At 42.1% G+C, this 18,626-nt stretch overlaps 1 protein-coding gene across 2 annotated transcripts in view; it reads left to right on the top strand.

Annotated features, from left to right (window-relative positions):
• Positions 1-18,626, top strand: part of LOC137799975 (low-density lipoprotein receptor-related protein 1-like) — a 79,380-nt gene that overhangs the window by 9,653 nt on the left and 51,101 nt on the right. For both annotated transcript variants that reach the window (XM_068596906.1, XM_068596905.1), the window contains exons 2-3: positions 2,426-2,566; positions 13,805-13,942. In XM_068596906.1, coding sequence (XP_068453007.1) covers positions 2,426-2,566; positions 13,805-13,942 — 279 coding nt within the window. The remainder of the gene's footprint in view (positions 1-2,425; positions 2,567-13,804; positions 13,943-18,626) is intronic.

Here is an 18,626-nt window from a genome sequence, read left to right as displayed (position 1 = left end):
CTCCAATTAGGCTCAGAGGTTCTCCCCTCTGCGGCCATTTCATGCTGGTGTCTAAAGCGATGATAAAATTAGAACCCACAACGTTTTATTTTCAGTTTTCATGTCCACTCCGAGGGAACAACTGGCTCAGCCCAGCTGCTTCGCACGGGGGGACCGGAGAGGTGGACGTAATGCATTCATATGACAGCCTGTCGGAGGCTTCAATGCTTCTACTCATTTCAGCTTGGGGCCAAATCAGTGTGTTTGTTTGCTTGTTTAGGCAGATTAAATGGCAACATATAAGCACAGGCAAATCCAGTGTAATTAGTTGGCCTCAAGCCATGGCTAGCATCTCTCTCATTCCTTCAGTGAGTTGTTGGGTGTGTGTCTGTCTTCAGTCCCTGCTCTCTATCCATTCTCCAACAACTCTCTCTCTCGCACTCATCTTGAACTTTACATCCTGTCACATTCTTATGACATTTGATACAGACTCTGTATTATGGTGTCTCACGGCTGCATTTCAATCTCATATTCTTGTGTCACTTGAATTTAGTGTGGTCAGCCTGGCCCCTGCCATTGTGTGAAGAGAAGAACGGAGCGACTGCTAAAACCCTGCCTCTTAATCTCCTCAAATATCAAGGTGTTGTTCACGTGAGGAAAGCTGTGATCTGATCCTTACAACCCTTCAGCTGATAATTGTATTTACTAAAACATGACACTCAAAAGTCTTTGCGTTTAGTGCTGACACGTACACTGCACTGTCACATGAAAGAAGACCGGGGTCTAAAGCCCTTAGTCTGAGAGTCAAAGGGAACGTGATTGCAATGATACACTAGCCTCATGCTCTCTTGTGATTTCAGTCACATCCCAGCCCCCTTGCGGTGGTGCCCCCCTCTCCCTTCGCCCCCCACCGCCCACCCCAAACACCTCTCTGCCTGCCAAGTATGTAGGGAGGCAAGCCATCCAGGGCAAGAGAGGGCTCCGTCCCTGCCGAGAATCACAATGAGACATTTGGTCGGCGTTCTTCTCAGAGCAATACTGCACAACAGTACAGTTACAGCAACCTCCTGCCTGAAGTGGCCTTTGTGGTCTCTTTTCATTGAGTGCTACATTTTTGTCCGTATGTATAACAGGAAGAATTTCACTTTCATATATTTGGCAACCTATTCATTTTTTCCTTATGCTGACAGAACATGTTGCCATAGAATATCCTCTTTCTCCATTTTCATTTGTATTCAGGTTGGATGTTAGTGGAGGATTATGCCATGAATGAACTTGAACATACAAGCTTACTCCCTTGCTGTAGGTGTTTAAGCATTGTGTTTCATTTAAAGAATCATTCAACTTGATATACGTCAAACATGTATGCCACCACTCTAATAAATGAAAATATTTCTGTTTGATTGTGCTTGAAGCATTTAAACCCTTATGGTAAAATAAATCACAACAAAGACCTCAGTGTGAGTTTTCATTGAAACGACTTACTATCTGAAGAATAAGTTCATTATAAAAACGTGCGTGTTCTGTTTGTTTAGGATTTGAAATGTATACATTTGATAAACCTCAATTGTATTGAGGGGGACACACAAATCTCTTACATGGATAAGTCTCAACCTGGGCCATTAAAACCAAATCTTCATCACGAGACACGATGATTTTTTAAATTTTTTTTTGTAATTTCTGTCAACTGGCCCGTTTTAAGATACATTATTAAATGGGTGACTAATTAAGTGTTGACATGCTGATAGATGCAGGTAGAGCTCCATTTGTCGAGTGTTTTTTTTCTGTGTGGCTGAGTTAAAGCGTGTCAGACTGCTGATGTGCTCTTGAGCGTTGCTGTGGTGCTGCTCGCTGGTGGTACACCTCAACAATCTGTCCTGACTTAGTGCCCAGAACTACCGCGCTCTGCACTTTCCCATGGGTCAGGCGGCGATTGAATGCCCAGTTATGTCTTTGCTGTGTGACACATGAAAGAGCCTCTGTGGTAAAAGTTGAAAAACACCTTAAGTAATAAAAAAAAAGGAAAGAAATGAGATGTCCGTAAGAAGAGAGGAAACAACAAACAAACCCCAGAACTAAAAGGCACCACTGTTAGTTGTAAACTTGTTTTTTTCTTTCCTGAATAGAGTGTGCCTGTGGGTCTTTTGATACAAAAACATCATTGTAAACTTCGTTTGACCCTTGCATGTTGTTTTGCCCCGCTCAGTTAAGATCTGTGCTGCTAAAAGCTGGAAATCTACTTTGTAGATTCTTCACTCAATAGTTGTTAAAAAGTGCTAAAAACATTACCGACACATGAGCAGGAAACATTACGTTTCTTCCTGGTATTATTGAATATAGAATTGCATTAATGTGTGTGTGTGGTTTGAAAAGCATTTCCAGCCACATTTGCTTTTTGTGATGACACATCACCTAACTTACCCTTTTCCCTTTTTTTTGTTTTCAGCTCCCAAAGTTGATGACCAGCCCAAGACCTGCAGCTCCAAGCAGTTTGTCTGTAAGGACCAGGTGACCTGTATCTCTAAAGGTTGGCGCTGTGATGGGGAGAAGGACTGTCCAGATGGCTCTGACGAATCGCCAGATATCTGTAAGTGTGCCTCCATGAAAGCAGCTTCTAAGGCCCCGTTTACACCAGGGGAAAACGCATATATATATTCATGCGGTTTGGCCTTTCATTTACACGAAAACGGAGATTTAATCACGGAAAACGATCATTTCTAAAAACTCCGGCCAAAGCGGAGCTCTATGAAAACTCCGTTTTCGTGCTTGCGTGTGGACTCGGTCAAACAGAGTTTTAGGTCCTCAAACGTCACCGTACGCGACCAAAAATGCATCACGTCATATATGAGCGTCCTCTGTTTACAGTTTGCTCACTGATCACGGCGCTCGGCGGCGTATTTATGCGGTTTCATGTAAACAGAAACCTTTTGAAAAATGATCATGTGTCTACGACGTTATTTTTGAAAGCGGAGGGGCAGAAATATTCGTTTCCGGAACTACACGGCTACGTGTAAATGTGGCCTAACAGTCTTTCAGCAGGCTTCTGTCCTCGGCTCTCTTGCTCTCTCCAAACCTCTGGTTCAGGGCTATCACTGCCTCTGCTTTGATTTCTTGAGATTGCTAGTTTACAAAATGAACATTCTCGATACCTCGTGTCGCCACGACGTCGTTGCTGCACATGAAGTTTGTTTTATGACATGAAATTGACTACCTCTGAATGGCTTTGAAGAGACACCAGCACAATGTTCAGACAGTTTAATTTGTGGCAGAATGAGGGTGGGTTATAACCTCTGTATGAAGGACGCAGGCTCACAGTGTGTGCTCGGGCTGCTCTGCTGAATTATAGCTCTAATTATGCGGCCGTGTTTAGTCTGAATGTTCAGGGATGGGTCTGCTCTTGTCTGGACTCTTGCGGGATCTGTGCAGTCGCTAAGAGTCTTTTCCCAGCCACTCAGATCTGTCAGCTTCTCCATCCTCTCATTCCATCCATAAACTTTCTGGTAAAAGCCTCCCCTCTGTTTATATGCAGGCACTAATGGAGATTTTACTGTCTACATGTGCCACACCTTACATGTGTCATGACACAAGCATTTTCACTATTGTCTGGCATGCAGAGACAAGCGTCTCACACCCATCATTAAGGGACTTGTAAATAGTGCGTAAAAACATAAGCAAGTCTTAATAGGGATTACAAATGTTTGAAAAAGCTGAAGTGGTTACAAGATTTATCATTTTCAGATTCAGAGCGATACAAAGGTGAAGCTGAACAGAAAAACCATCTGTCACTCCATCGTTCATTGATTCAAACTGAATTCACTGCTAACAACTATATATATGTATGTATGTGTGTATGTATGTATGTATGTATCTCAAAAGTAAATTGCTGAGGAATCTTTCAGAGGGGAAGAAAATGGTCAATTGTAGTTTTGTAAATGCCCGCAATCACAGAACATAAGCAATTTGATGTCATTGTGACCCAAATAATTCCCCTGAGGAAGCTCTGGCCATTCAGTTTCTGCCCCTTTTCTACTCAACAACTTAACTGAGTGAATTTTCCACAGCACTTATGTAATTTGGTGACACAGACAATGATATGATTCATCTTCTGCATGAAAAGATTGCGAGCGCTGTTTCACTAGAACATCAAGATATGTTCTGCTCAATTACCCGCTTCCCATGGGCTCTACTCTGCCTGTCACTTTACCTTTAGTTAAGGCGCTTCTCTATTCATGCGAGTTTCTTGGGCAGTCATAATAAATATCTGTTACTGCAATTAATGCACTTTTTCTTTGTACAGTGCTATGTGTTTGCAGTCAAAAGGCAAGGTGCCTTTTAAGTTTCACAATAAAAAGCAGCCAGACTGTGATTTAGTTGATCCATCCATTAAATGTGAATTGTGTTTGGAAAAGAGTGCTGCAGATAAAGCAACAGAGTGAAGAGGCATGAGCCAGCATACGTGGAGTTTGGAGAGCTCGGAGGAGTACGACTGGAGGAGGATATTTAAAATCCTCCTCTGACTCAGCGGATCGCAAAAGTATTCTACTCGTTATGCTGGCTTTTCCTTTCACCAGTGCAACAGTTTGCAGGTCATCAACCTGGTTTCATCCCAACGAGGAAGTATCATGAGAGGCCGGCGTGCTGTAAACAAGGCTGCTCTCAGCTGAGCTCTTAAGGAAATAGTAAATATAATAGTAAGCCAAACATTGATCCTTCTCATAGGGGGACTGAAATCGGGATCAGCTGTGAAAGTTTTGTTTTATTTTAAAAGTTCAAGCTGTCATCTGTTCATCTTCTGCTCATCCTCATCTGCAAAGTTCAAAAATCACTCAAACTTTCTCTTTCAAGCTTGCAATCTGACCAAAGTTCAGTTCAGTTTGTTTAATGTTGATGGGATTTGGAGTGATGCGTGCTACTATAATTATGACATTATCTCCAGTTGACGGTTGTTACTAACTTGGTTTACAAAGAGGAGTCACAGATTTGACAATGCAAACATGTTTTCTTCTTATTTTCTTCCTCCTGTCTTTCATTCCATTCTTCCTTCTTTTGGCTGTAATCTGATCTTTGTGCAGGATCCGCCAACCAAGATATTGACTAGATAAGACATTATGTCTGGGAAAAGAATGGATATGTGTTTCTTAGATAGTATATCATTTGAAACGGGAATTTTATGAAGATAAGCATCTGCTTGTATTATCCCATTCAAGTGTTGAAAACCACACAGTGACTGTAGCTATTTTGGCTGAAGCACCAGTTGTGTTTTTGGTAAATGCCACCTGTTTTGTTTACGATGATCATGAATTCACTTGCCGTCGGAGATGTGTGTGTTGTAAACGTGTGCTTTTGTTCGGTGTGGCTCTTTGAACTCCACCTCTGGTAGCCATGCTGGAAGAAAGTGCACTCCTTGGCATCACACTGTCTGGAGGTCTAATTGCCTGTCGTTCACAAACCATTTCTTTGAGCTGTAATTATGTTGAGCGCTAAAGACAGACTTCTGCCGCAGTACTGGGCTTGTAATGTTGCATCACACGAGACGTTGCCATGCCGTGGTTGAGTCGGCAGTTGCATTTTCCTATCATTCATGCTGTGGGCTTGTTTATTGGATGGGTATGGCTTCAGAGTGATGGAATGGTACATGTGTGGATGTATGTTTTTGCACATGTTTCTGCATGTCTCATAAATGGACCGGTAGGTAGGGGTCTTGGCAGGTTGTCAGCTGTAGGGCCGTCATAACCCTCAGACCCTCAGTGTGCGCCTCCCTTTTATAGCCCCTAGTTCATGCTCAGATAGCCATCAGCAGTCTGCCTGTACAGGTCCCTGTCTGCAGGTGTGACGCTGTCATCCTCTCCCAGGGACTGCACTGACTCCCCGCACTGCATGGCTTCAATTGGTTTCAGACAAGCCATTTCACCTCAATTACATACAGGCTTAGGGCTCAGGAAGTGCTTGACACGTGCCCTCAGGGCAGGAGTATATACTCTTTGTCCCGGGAATGGTGCTCTGTGCAGGAGTGCTGCTTTTCATGCTCTTATAGGTAGTTCTTATAGGTAGTTGTGGTATGTTGTTATCTTGCGTCCAGCAGAGTAAAAGTGGTGAGGGCCGTTCATGTCGTCAGTGCATGGCTCCCCTCGCAGAAGTCGAGCAGACAGCCTTCAGAAGTCCACAAACGGTGAGACGAATGAGCCAAAGAGATGTGGATTGAGGATTCTTGCTTTGGTTTTCTGTGTTTGGTTTGTGTGCACTGTTTTCCAGAAGGGTAACTTTTTTTTCTGGGAATAAAATCTTTATCCAGAGATACTGGTATCACAAACCAGTGAAATCTTCCATCTCAAATCATCAAAATGAGAGCTATTTGGTATTATCATTTGAATAAACATAGATTTCAAAAAAAGTTTGGATTATTTTTTTAATTGGGGTTCTATGAGATATTTATCCGTAGTCAATTTATTAAATGTAGATGACGTTCAGCATACCCTGGAATTGGAGAAGTACCCGGCCAGGTGTGTGACTTTGGTGAATCTGAACAAAGCTTTTAAATCCCCAGTCACACAAGAATACTAACTAACAGATCAAGGCAGCGGTAGACCAGCAAATTCCACGTTTCGCGAAGTAAGACTGACCTTTGTCGATGTCATCTTGTGTTTCTTTGAAGAGAGTGTAGATGATGCGTAGCCCAGTCTACAGCGTACTTTGCTTTGCTCCCGTGCTGATACTCTCGTCTGTTATTCCAAACTTGGGGCATGTCGACAGCCATCTACTGCAGATAATACAATGGCTAGGGATCATCAACATCATTCATTCCCACTTCGTTTCCCAACACTTCTGGTGACAATTTCTGTTTCTTCGTGATTCTGGAATTAAAAAGTGATGTGCAACTTCAATTTCCTTTTTGCAGCTCTGTTGGAATAGTTGCTGTACAAAACACTGACTCCCTGTCTGCATCCCAAACCTGTATGCAATTATGATCCTTGCGTGAACTGCATTCACTGTGGTTGAGCCTGCGACTGGGAACAGATGTTTGAGTAAATTCTAGCATGTAAGCACTTTCTCCATCATGAGAAGTGCTTGCTGTGAAGGAATCCCTTTCATCGTCAAAGAGCCTTATGCAACAATTGTCTGCTGCTAATATTCTCTGTTAGACTTTTTAGCTCCAGATTTAGCATGAAAATGTTCACAGGAGGGCTTCCAAGCAGGGGGCGTAGTGCACCTCAATCATGCAAATACACAACCCCTCTTTTCACACGCAGTGCTATCCACTTCCATTCAGGGTGAGAAAATGAGCTGATGACTTGACAAGCCACTCCCTGTATTTGTATTTGTCAGGCTGTCATTAAAGTCATCTCAATAGGCAAGTAGGGAGTAGTACACACACACGTAGACCTTGTTGATGCTTGGAAGTAATTTTGAGGGGATATACAATGGAATGCAGTTTCATAATGAAACTGAGGGACCCGTGGCTGAAGAGGCTTTAAGGTAACAATAAACGATTGTGGACCCTCATGTTCAGACACACACTGTCATGCGAAGCTTCCAGTAGACATGTGTCCTTTCATGTATTTGCTTTCAACAGGGCAATGTGCACTAACACACTGGAAAAGACTTCACAAGAGTTAAGTCTGTCAAAATAGTGATACGACACTATGTCATGCCCCTTAGCCCACACACACTGGAGCCCATGCCAGTGGATTGAGTTATTATCTCCGTGCAGCTGCCTGAGGTGGCCACACAATAAGGTTATCTGTCCATCTCTTGCCCCCGATCCCCCTCTGAACGCTCGCCAGCCCGGTCCTTTGTCCGGACCATCTGACTGTCATGCCTCAGCAGCCTCACCAAGTCGACCACGACCATCCAACTGAGGACATGGAGCGATGGGGAGAAGGGATGATCCTTCAGGAAAAGCCTTTGTACTGGAGCAAAGGGGCAGATTAGCATTAAGGCTGAGGAGTAAAATGGACTTTGTGAAACTCTGATCCATTTTCTGTAAAAGCAGGCTTTTACTGTAAAGTTGAGGCGTTGTGGGGGAGTCTGTTCCCAGCCTAAAACCAGTCATGTAGTTTCACTTGCAGGGGGCACCGTGGAGGGGGCAGGAGGATCTGTAGTGGCAGTGGTTGACACACTGCTACCACAGAGGAAGGAGCAAAGCCCTGTAAATCCCTCTGGTCTGTGGCCCTGAGCCCTCCTCAGCTTCACCAGCCTATCAACAGACAGGGAACACAGGGCTTTCTCACGCCACACAGGCACCACTTCGCTTTCTCTGCTGTCTCCTCCACGCCCTGTCTGCTTCTCTGCCTCTTTCTTTCTCTCTTTCCTGTCTCCCACCATCTTCCCCTGAGCCTGTCAAAGCAGGCAAAGAAGCTCGACTCAAGTCATCTCTGTTCCCTGTTCCTCATATCTCATCTCAAGTCTTTCCTCTGGTTTTAATTGCCTCACAGTTTCCCCCCCTGCCTGCGGATGGTTCGTTGGTTTGTTTTGCTGGCCGTCTCTTTGTGTGCTACTTTAGGGAAATGTGCTGCGGTGCCTTTTACACAGGGGCAGCTTACTCTGTGGCAACACATTTAACAGACCTGGATAACAGGTTTGAACAGGCAGGTGCACAGATTTAATAGTTTTGTGTTGTTGTTTTACTGGAAGTATTCAGCTTTAAGTGATACTTTACCCCAGTTCTCGCTTTTCAGTGTCAAACACTCCCACCTCGTCGTCCTGAATGGTTTCTGTGAAACGTTTGTTGTAGTGGATCTAGTGGGATCAAATTAATGTCAGTTGTTTACCAGGTCTTGTAACCAAATTAGTTGTCTACCATAATTCAGTTATCTGTGCTATCCACCTATATGCTCAGTATGTATACAAAAGATAGATTTTGCAAATTTCAGGATCTCTGTAGTCGTTCATTTCTATAGTAGAGAAACTATGCAGGAAAGCACAACATGTGAAACAGTGAAATGCAGTTGTAACATTTTTAGTCATCATGATATGTTGCCTTGAGTTAATTGTGTTCATATTCATCCTTTAGGACTGTGGTAAGCGCGTTGGAAGAAAAAGTCTGACATCAGGTCTCTTCCGGCGAGCGCACCATGTGCTAAGTCCTGTGAGCCGCGGCTGCCTCGTCGGGTCCGGCGTGGCCATGTGCTGGTTGTGCATTCTGCTGCAGCGTGTGATTCCAGAGAGGGGAGAGTTAGTCAGTGGGCAGACCTGGCTGTCACCCTACGCAACATATTCATTCGAGCTGACAGCGGACTTTATGGGAGTCAGTCAGGGGCTGGCATGAAACCCGGAGAGCAGGAAGAAAAGCAGGCTTTCATGCCAAGGACAAAAGATCGACAGGGGATCCAAATTTAAGGTCATTGCATAACTACAGGAACGGAGAGATGGGGGATGGTGGGGTCCAAAGGTTGAGGTGTTTGAGGGAAGCACAAATTGGGAGAGATTGTCTGTCACATCACAACTCTTACACTTACTGCCTAAAAAATGTTAGTGTTATAGAGCCACAAGCAAGGGATGAGTGCTCTCTGTATTGGGGAATTACTTGAAGGTGACACAAGGAGTGATGCGTCTACACTGTGCCCGGGGGAAAGTGTAGCATCGTCTTTGAAAACAAATCATATATCATTTCAAAGAGCACATTCTGCAATATGAGTTTAAATAAAGCTGAGCACAAGTTCTGCATTATGATTCATAGTTTATAATGTTGTAGTCATGATGACTCAGTGCTCATTTCTTTCATATGTGATTCTTGAGAGAGAGATCAGGCAGCAGATCGGAGAAAGATTTGAACAATAAGATCCCTGAGGACACCGTGTGAATATGCTAATATCACCGTTTGCTGATCACACAGTTCAGTGCAATAATGTAATTATCCTCACTCTGCCCTCGAATAGGTTTTAGGGTAATAATCTCCCCTCTTTTTTTTCTTTGCTTCTTCTCCAAAGCACTGCCAGGATTCTTATATTGTTCTCACTCGCAGTATTTTATCTCCAAGGCGTCCAAACTTACTAAAGAATCTGTGCCAATGAAGGATAATTATTGTTGAATATTGCTTTGTAATAATTATATTCCTTCAATCCTAAAGAAAGTTATATCTATAGGACCTGCTAATGACATTTTACGGACACACGATACCTATTTTAATTGAAGGAGCATTACATATTTTGTGTCAAGTCACCATCCTTCAAAATTATGAATTCAACCACTCTACTTTTCGTAATACCTTTCACATTTCTATGTTGTGGCCCCTAACTGATGGAGATGATTATGGTTTCATATAGAAATCTATGTTTTGTGGAACTTTTCACGAGAGTTGCAAAGCGTTTCCCAAAGACTAAAAATAACAACAAAAGTGTTTCAAGAGTGGTAGAAAATGTATGCCACGGGGTGATCGATCATATCTTTTGATCTCCTAGTAGTTGCATTTTTTTTTTATAAGTTTATAAGTGGTAAAGCACTTTGGACTCAAGACAAAGCAAGAGCATATGCATTTACTGGTTTGAGTGTGATAGCAAAAGTATGATCTTTTTTTCCAATGAAGATAGAAGCCTTGCTTGTTTAATAAGTATGAAAAACACCAGCCCCTTACATTTTCAATGACTACCTAAACGAAGGCAGACATTTTAGTCCATAGTTATAAAGACATTGAGCATTTTATATTTCCAGGGCAGGTTGTGATATATTTTCTTGCCTCGGGAACCTGATATGGAGACGGTAGAAACACGTACTGGCAGCTTGTGAGAAGGAACCAAAGAAGTGAAACGCAGAAGTGCCAGCGCTGCGTACCGTTGAGTACCGGCCCACTTTGAGCACTAGTTGTTATTATTGTCTCCCTTTTCAAGCTGAGCGTAAAAGAATAGAAGAGAAAAAAAGAAGAGTTGAGTCTTTTAGTCATGAGCTGCATCTTCCCACTGAGCAGCAGTGTTTGAGAACTGTAAATATGCAGTTTATTTAACCTAAACATGAATACATAAACACAGTTATTTAAATGAGTGTCCTCTTCAGCATCTGGGCTGGAGAGAGTTTGCATGGGAATATGACATCTACACTGTCTATACAGCCAAATGCTGAATGGAAGTTTCCAAATTCATGGAACTGTAATTGTTGTTGGCTTTGCCTGAAGCATCAGGTATCTTGAAGTCATGATCTTTCAGTTCAGCACTGCAGACTTCATGAATTACTTCACATACTGTTGCTTCACTGACACCTAAAGCTCCAGTTTGACAGTGAAGGGTGCCAATTGGCAAATGCCAAAAACCTTTACGTGATCAGCACATGGATAGGAGTCTAGACCTTCATGTTTGTGATGACAATGACATTCTGTCTCCAGCAGTAAAATGATCTCATCTGCAGTCTCGTTGCTGCTGGCTTGAAGCGCTTGGATGGATGATGGTGTATGTTAGTTTTCATAGAAATAGTATAATAAGAAAATGCTAAATCAGATCAAATCCATGTTTAAGAGAACCATTTCCCTTAATCTGGTTTAAAGCGCTGTTTTACTTCATCTGGTGGAAATTACATTTAAGATCCCATACATTTCAAAACAAACAAAACATGGAATTGGTTGCTAAAACAAGACATTTAATAAGTGTGTCACAAAGATTAGTTGATGTCATGAAGTACTCTGAAGCAGAATTAAATTTCTCCAATCTTACTTTGGCTCAAAATAAATTATTTATTTTCCCACTTCTCTCTCTAAAACCTTAGAAAAAACAGCAGTTTGATTATTAATCTGTAGTTTAAAAAACATTTAAATAAAAAGAAGTTCTGCTTTTTTCTTTACCATCTGATTTGCACAGCAATCCTCTGCTTCCACTCACCGATGACGCAGGAAATGGCTACTGCCAGTTTGAGGGGAGCTTATTGTAATGCACTGCCAACAACTTCTCAAACTGGAGCAGGGTTCATCTCCATTGTCCCTCCTGCAAAGTTATTTAATCCTCCATATTGTCCTTTCTATTTAGTTTTCTGCTGCTGGCCCCTATTCAGCCCCTGCCAAAGTATTACTGTGTTGTGGAACTCAAACAATTCTTTATGGCTGTTGTGTGTCGCTGGCAGTTGTAAGTGTGTTTTACAAAAACTGGAGCGGTGTGCGTTTGTGTGATGGAAAAAAAGAGTTGTCCTCTTCAGCCTTTTGGTGGCTGCAATGTGTTGGAACCACTCATTAAACAGTTTATTTGTCTATCTGCTCAATCCCCATAGTTGCAAAGACAGATGTGGGCAGTGTGCATCATTCAGATGACTTTCACTATAACCTATTCAGAGAAAACGCTCTACAAATGAGACACCATTGGCAGTTTTTTTGTTTTATTTCCTGTGTGCGTGGCAGTATATTCTTGGTACTGAACTTTATGTTGAAATCCCCAGGTTGGCAGTTCATTGAATGTAAATCAGGCTCAGGCTGCAGGAGGGCTGCTAGTATGTTAGCATCCTCCAGATGGGAGAGCTCTAAGCCAGATGCATTAGAAGCTAATTCTCTGTTCGAATGTGGCACATTTTCCACTCAGGCTGTTGTGGTGGGATCATTATGGAACCGCTTGTCACTTTAAGGTACTTGCTTTCACTGAGTTACACTTCATGATCTGTGTGTGGTTACTAATCTCTTGGATGGATAGAGATGACTTAGAGGGAAAGCATGTGGTTTTCTTGAGGGAATGGAGACATACAGGCAAAGGTTTTCTTTCATAAGTCTTTATGCACATCCACACACTTTGATTAATTTGATGGCATATCTTGTAAGAATACGAGAGAGATTTATTTTTTATTTTCCTCTAAGACCTCATAATCTCCACCATCTCAACTGCCTGTGTATGACACACATACTGAATGTCAATGCAATGTGTGTTACAGTGCAGCAACCACTAACCTCTGAGTCTTAGATCAGATAAAGAAAAAGTCAACATGCATGAGGCAGAAATAAGGGTAAAATTAACTGGATTTTAGCTGCTTCATATTCAGACACTAAAGACGTTGTGTGTGTCAGATTCTGAAGGAGGCATCTGAAACAGGTTTGCAGATCAGGGTTCACACATTCAGATCACACCATCTTAAAGCCTCTCAGCATCGTACATAACCCACAGAAGTCTACAGATCGTTTCCTGTGAAGGCGGTGAACTTTATTTTCTCAGCTTTTAGTGTTTTTAGTAGGAGGAGGAGGAGAAGGAGACTGTTGGCTTTGCAGCGTGGGCTGAGAGGAGAGATCGAAAGAAGAGTGGTGGAGAATGAAGGGTAGAAAGTTCTGGTGTGATGCTGACAATACAACATTGCCTGTTTTTTCTGGATCAGAAGAGATCACGTTTTGTTCAGCACTCCTTCAGATTCAACATTTTTTTTCTAATAACATTCCTTCGATATGTGCCGATCAATCACATTTGCAGACCATATTTCATCTCTTTGCCATACTACACATTCACAGTAACTGCATATATACACTTGTTCACCTATCATTTCAGGCAGGTTATGCATTAATCACGAGGTGGAGTTTGTTTCTGGCGCTGTATGGATATGTGTGATATTGTGTGACACGGCATCGTCACACACGAGGGGGCCTGCCCTCAAGGACTTCTCAGATATAAATGAATGCCCATGTGTATTTTGTTGTGTCTGATCTCTGTTCTATAAATGACTTTGTACTTGTAAGTGTACTTCTTTTTGGTCTGTGCCATTGGAAGTGTTAAACACATGCAATTTAATTCATGAAATATTTTCTCATGATTTTTATTTTGCATGTAAATAATTACATTTGACCATTATACATAACTCATTCCATGTTGTATTCTATATCTTTCTATATATTGCTCTGTACGTCTGTTTTTCCTCACATGTTCTTGTTCCTGTTTTCCAGGCTCAAACAACAGAGTGAACCAGTGTCCTGTCAATGAACACGGTTGCCTGGACCAGGATGTGTGTATCCATATGAGCAAACTGTGTGATGGAGTCCCCGACTGCACCGATGGCTGGGATGAGGGCCCTCACTGCAGAGGTAATAAACACATAGAAGCATGCACACGCATCCGCTAACTCACATTTTCTGCAACAAAAAAAAAACAAAAAACTGTGAGAAGAGGTGGGATCATAACGTTCTCTATCCACACTATCACACAGAAAGCGTCGGCCTTTGTTCCGGGTCAAAAATGATCCGCCAGCTTCTCCACCCTAGCACCTCCTACTTGTCTTCCCGTTCTGAAACTATAATCTTTATGCAATAACCTCCTTTATTGGACTATTTAATGAGCTGTCTTACTCAGGTTTGAGAATTATAATTCTCTTTCATGGGGGGAAAAACTAATCAATTTATCAATCAGCCTAGCTTTGACAATGTCTCCCAAATCCCGGTGGAAATGATGAGCATTGAGCCCAGATGCAGCTTAAGAAGAATCTCATCAAATCCTCCACTATTAATTATAGTTGATAGAAGACTGAGCGATGGAACATATTGGGTCCATAGCGTCGGTCTTTGTTGCGGTACACAAAGAAGGTAACACTGGCCGCCTACAGAGTATTGCCTCAGTATTCAGCAAGGCAGTCCTCTGATATAGCGGTAATAAGCTCCGTCTGTTTATAGTTGCAATAACTCATAGAGGGATACATACTTTTAATTTCAGTAATGCACACACCTAAGTGTCTTTCTCTCCATTTTGATTGTAATAGTACTATTGCACTGTGCTATTCAGTATCAACATCCCTTTACTGGAATACAAAATCACTTATTTAATCTAATATTTACAATCAAATCTTTGTGGACTAAAGTCCTGGAACGTAAATTGGTTTGCCTCGTTCCCAAACAATGTCTGTAATCTCAGATCATCTCATCTCTTCTACTGATTGTAAAGTACTAACCAAAGCTTCAGTATCTGCAATTGTACATTTAAGTACTTTGAAAATATGTTCGGTTAATTTGTTGTGAGCATATACCCTTTCAGTTGTTACTTTTTGTGTTTTTAATGTTGGTTTTGTGTATATTATTTAGATTGTGTAATGTCTCTGTAATTGCAATGTAATGTCTCTCAATCGTATTCTCCCCTGCACACAGTAAGCCCATTCCATTTATTTTTTAACTATTGAACCACTTTGTATAGATACAGACTGAGTGAATACGCAGGTCTTCTACATAGAGTTGAGTTACTAAATAAAAAAGCTGTAGTAGTGCATGAGTCAGAGCGGTTAAGTGTGATATGGTTTATCCGGCAGAGCTGTTGGGCTGATGAAGTGGACAGTTGTTCAGAGTGGGTGTTGGTATCCCACACACTGGTCATCGCTGTGAGACAAGCCTTTACACAACATAGTGATGATGTCATCCAATCACAACATGCACTGCCTGTCCCTGAAGACACAAGTCCAGCTGTCCTCAATAAAGCATTGGTCACACACCTACGCATTCATGGGCTTGTAATGCACGCATATACGCACACAAACGTACACTCACAGTCACATTCTTGCAAATATACACCCAAACACACCCATTACGCCACACACAAACACGCCGGCAGTGTGTCCAGACCATTTGGCAATGCTGCTTGTGAGCGCCTCTCTTTTCAGTGAAAGGCCCGGCCTTTCACAAGCATGTACATGTTTGCTTGTACGCCAGGTTGTGCGAGTATACCTGGGCGCTGACTCCTGAAAGCACACTTTGTCAGGCGGTGTGTTCGGGTAATTCTGCCAAAGTTGTTGACAAGAGTGGTTGGATAGGGGGAGTGTAGCAAGGTTAAGCAGGAATTTTATCTTTCTGAAATGCATTTTCAAAGTGTGTGGCAAGGCAAGGGATTAGTTGGCTTGTTTGTGTTGAGAAATGATATTAAGGGAGTAACTCAATGGTGCTGTGATGGGTGGTGAAGTTGATACAGCCAATACAGTTACAAGTTTCAGACACGTGTATTCTTAGGCTGTCAGTGGAAATGAAAATGTTTTTGTTTGAGGTCTTAAAGTCTTTTTTTCTTAGTATGAGTGAGAAAATAATCCAGACTATTTCTAAGTTTAAATATCAGAACGCAGGCTGGCCATTGAGTAGCCTTAGTTTGTGCCCGACACTTGCTATAGCTGCAGGTAGCACTAGTAAGCATGATACCATGACCTTTTTAAAAACCTCTGATTGAAAAATAAGGTATATAGTAGTAGCTGACTTATTCAAGAGATCGGCCCTTGTGCCTAGCATGTAAAAGGTACTTCTTGAGAATGCTTACATGATCCAAACCAGGGTCTTGAGTTTCTTTGCCAACCTTTAGTCAACACACAACGACAGGGCCAGGCCTCTATTTTAAAGGTCCCTTTTTAACTAAATGGAGCTTTCTCAGACAAACTTCCAGTTGTGTTGCTTTTCTGTCTAATGGGTGAAAGTTGAGTCTTTTCATTGATCTGAAGGCTTGCATTTGTCCTTTCCCTGTCATCTTGTGGGTGATGGGGCCTCTGTTGGGGGGCAAGGCCTTCGACCTGCCTCCCTCAGAAGTAACTGATTGATAGGGAAAAGAAAATGGGGTCATGGCAGTACTCTGGAGAGCCTTTCCCTTTTTTTTTCTCGCTGTCTCAAAGGGCTCCCTGATTATTGTATTGGCCTGATGCTATTGTTTATGCATGCAGTGAGCTTTCATTGTCCTTCATGTCTCAGTAACTGTGGAATGAGAATCGGTCAGGCCACTTGAGGCAGCCTGTGGTAAGACCACATTTTCATCTTTATTCATGAGAGGGTCTTGACCTAAATGAGTTTATTGGCTGCAGTTAGAGTTGTTTCGCATGACAAGACCTGTTTTATTGCCAGTCTTTCTTTGCCCATGACTGTACATAGAGACACACAGTGTTGTGAAACTGTCAAGTATTTCTTGGCTCATGATGGGCTGCAGAACATCTTTTGATTAGTAGTTTTGATTTTCATAAGCAAGTTAAACTGTTATGTGTTTGGGAATGTTTTGCGCGTGTGCTTGAGTATTTGTGTGAGTTTAAGCGTCTGGGACAGCATGCTGCCACTGTTTGTAACCACGATAGCTACTGTTTGCTCATTACTCAAGTCACTGCCCGGCTTGTGTTTGCACATGGTTATGTTGTCCCCTTTGACTCTGCAGCTCCACACAATTGCCAATAAATGCACCTTTATGCTCACAATTTTCAAGCCCACACCTTAATACCTGGGTTTGCACATATGTTTCCCCTTTTAGTATGATTTACCCTTCTTTAAAGGTTGTTGCTGTTCAGTAATGCAGCACATCAGTGTGTGATGGTGTGCACCACATAATCACAAAGTCGTTTTATATTATTAAATTGTCTTTGTAAGTGCCTGATTGTGTTTAGCTGAGCATGGCCTTCTGCTAAACTTAAATGAGATTGGTGTTCTTAAATTTTGAGTCGATAATACGTTTGTCCAAATTCTTCAATCTATGATGTGCTAGAAAGCAAACTGTTTGTATGGATATGCATAACCTTCACATAATCAAATACAAATATGTACATGCCATTCAGTTTTGGCGAGGAAGTAGGAAGCAGGACATGTGATGGAACTGAATGGGAAACCAGTAGGTTCCTGTCAACTTCAGGTAGAGGGCCGGGGCATGTGCAGACTTGTTTCCAGACCGTGAGAGCACAAACGTAGGAATGTCCTGGCAAATTACCTGTCTTTAAAGTCTCACACACAGTTTTTATAAAGTTAGTGTTTGACTTAATTTGTGCTTTCAATTACAGCTTCTGGATGTAGAAATGCAAGGAGGCTTCATTTATTGTATTTGGGATTTTTCATAAGCTAAGGGATTAGTTTTCAAGCCAGTTGATGGAAAAATGAGCTGATCTTTTAAAGACTTGGTTTTTGTTTGTGTAACTATGGACATGACCCCAACACCACCCTTTCACTCAAAGCTGTGTCATCCTGTTGCACCCAACCTGTCTGCCCCATGAGTGTATTTTCAGATGGAAATGTCAACTTTCTTATATATTTCCATATTGACTGGTCAGGGAGAGTGTCCAAGACCCCCTGCGGACTAGTTTCAGATACATTATCAGAATCTGCTCATCATATTATGCACATCTGCAAGGTGGACACAACCTCCCGTGGATTCCACCTGGAACTTATCCTGCGAGTCATAAATGTATTATATTTTCATCACCGAGACAAATGTGAGATGTCATTTAGGCCTTTTTAGCAAACAATCTCATACACTTACTCCCTGCTTCTCTTTAAAGGGCTATAGTTTAGTGCAATTGAGGGTTGCTATCCATGCAGTAACAGGATCAATGGATTTGGTTAGCTTGTTTAGGACTGGAGGCCTCCAGTGTGTCACTGTGTGATTTGTTTGCTTCGTTCATTAACCCTTGGTCAAATGTCTGACCTGTTGCCTGTTTTCTTGGAGCTACAACTTTCTAACCACTCTATATCACCCCGGTGATATAGAGTGGTTAGAAAGTTGTCTATATCACCGGGGTGATATAGAGTGGTGACTCTTCCTCTGTTCCTCTTCATTCTTTTGTTTCTTCTTCTTCTGGTGTTTTCTGTTTCTTCTAATCACTGTTTCTGTCCTCACTTTTCTCGCTTCCTCTGCTCTTCTTGCTATTGTACAACTATAAATACGCTCTGAGGTAGAAGCGAGCAAAAGGATTTGTGGATTCACACTCCAGAAACTTTTCCCCTCAGACTCTTTAAAAGGAACGTGCCTTATTTCTTTTTGGAGTAGACCAAAACATAGTGAAGT

This window comes from Clinocottus analis, unplaced genomic scaffold (genome assembly GCF_023055335.1).
Source record: "Clinocottus analis isolate CAN_PGR_092001 unplaced genomic scaffold, fCliAna1.0.p SCAF_4, whole genome shotgun sequence".
NCBI lineage: Eukaryota > Metazoa > Chordata > Actinopteri > Perciformes > Cottidae > Clinocottus > Clinocottus analis.
Note: the sequence above shows the minus strand (reverse complement) of the source record. Positions and strands in the feature narration are given on the sequence as shown.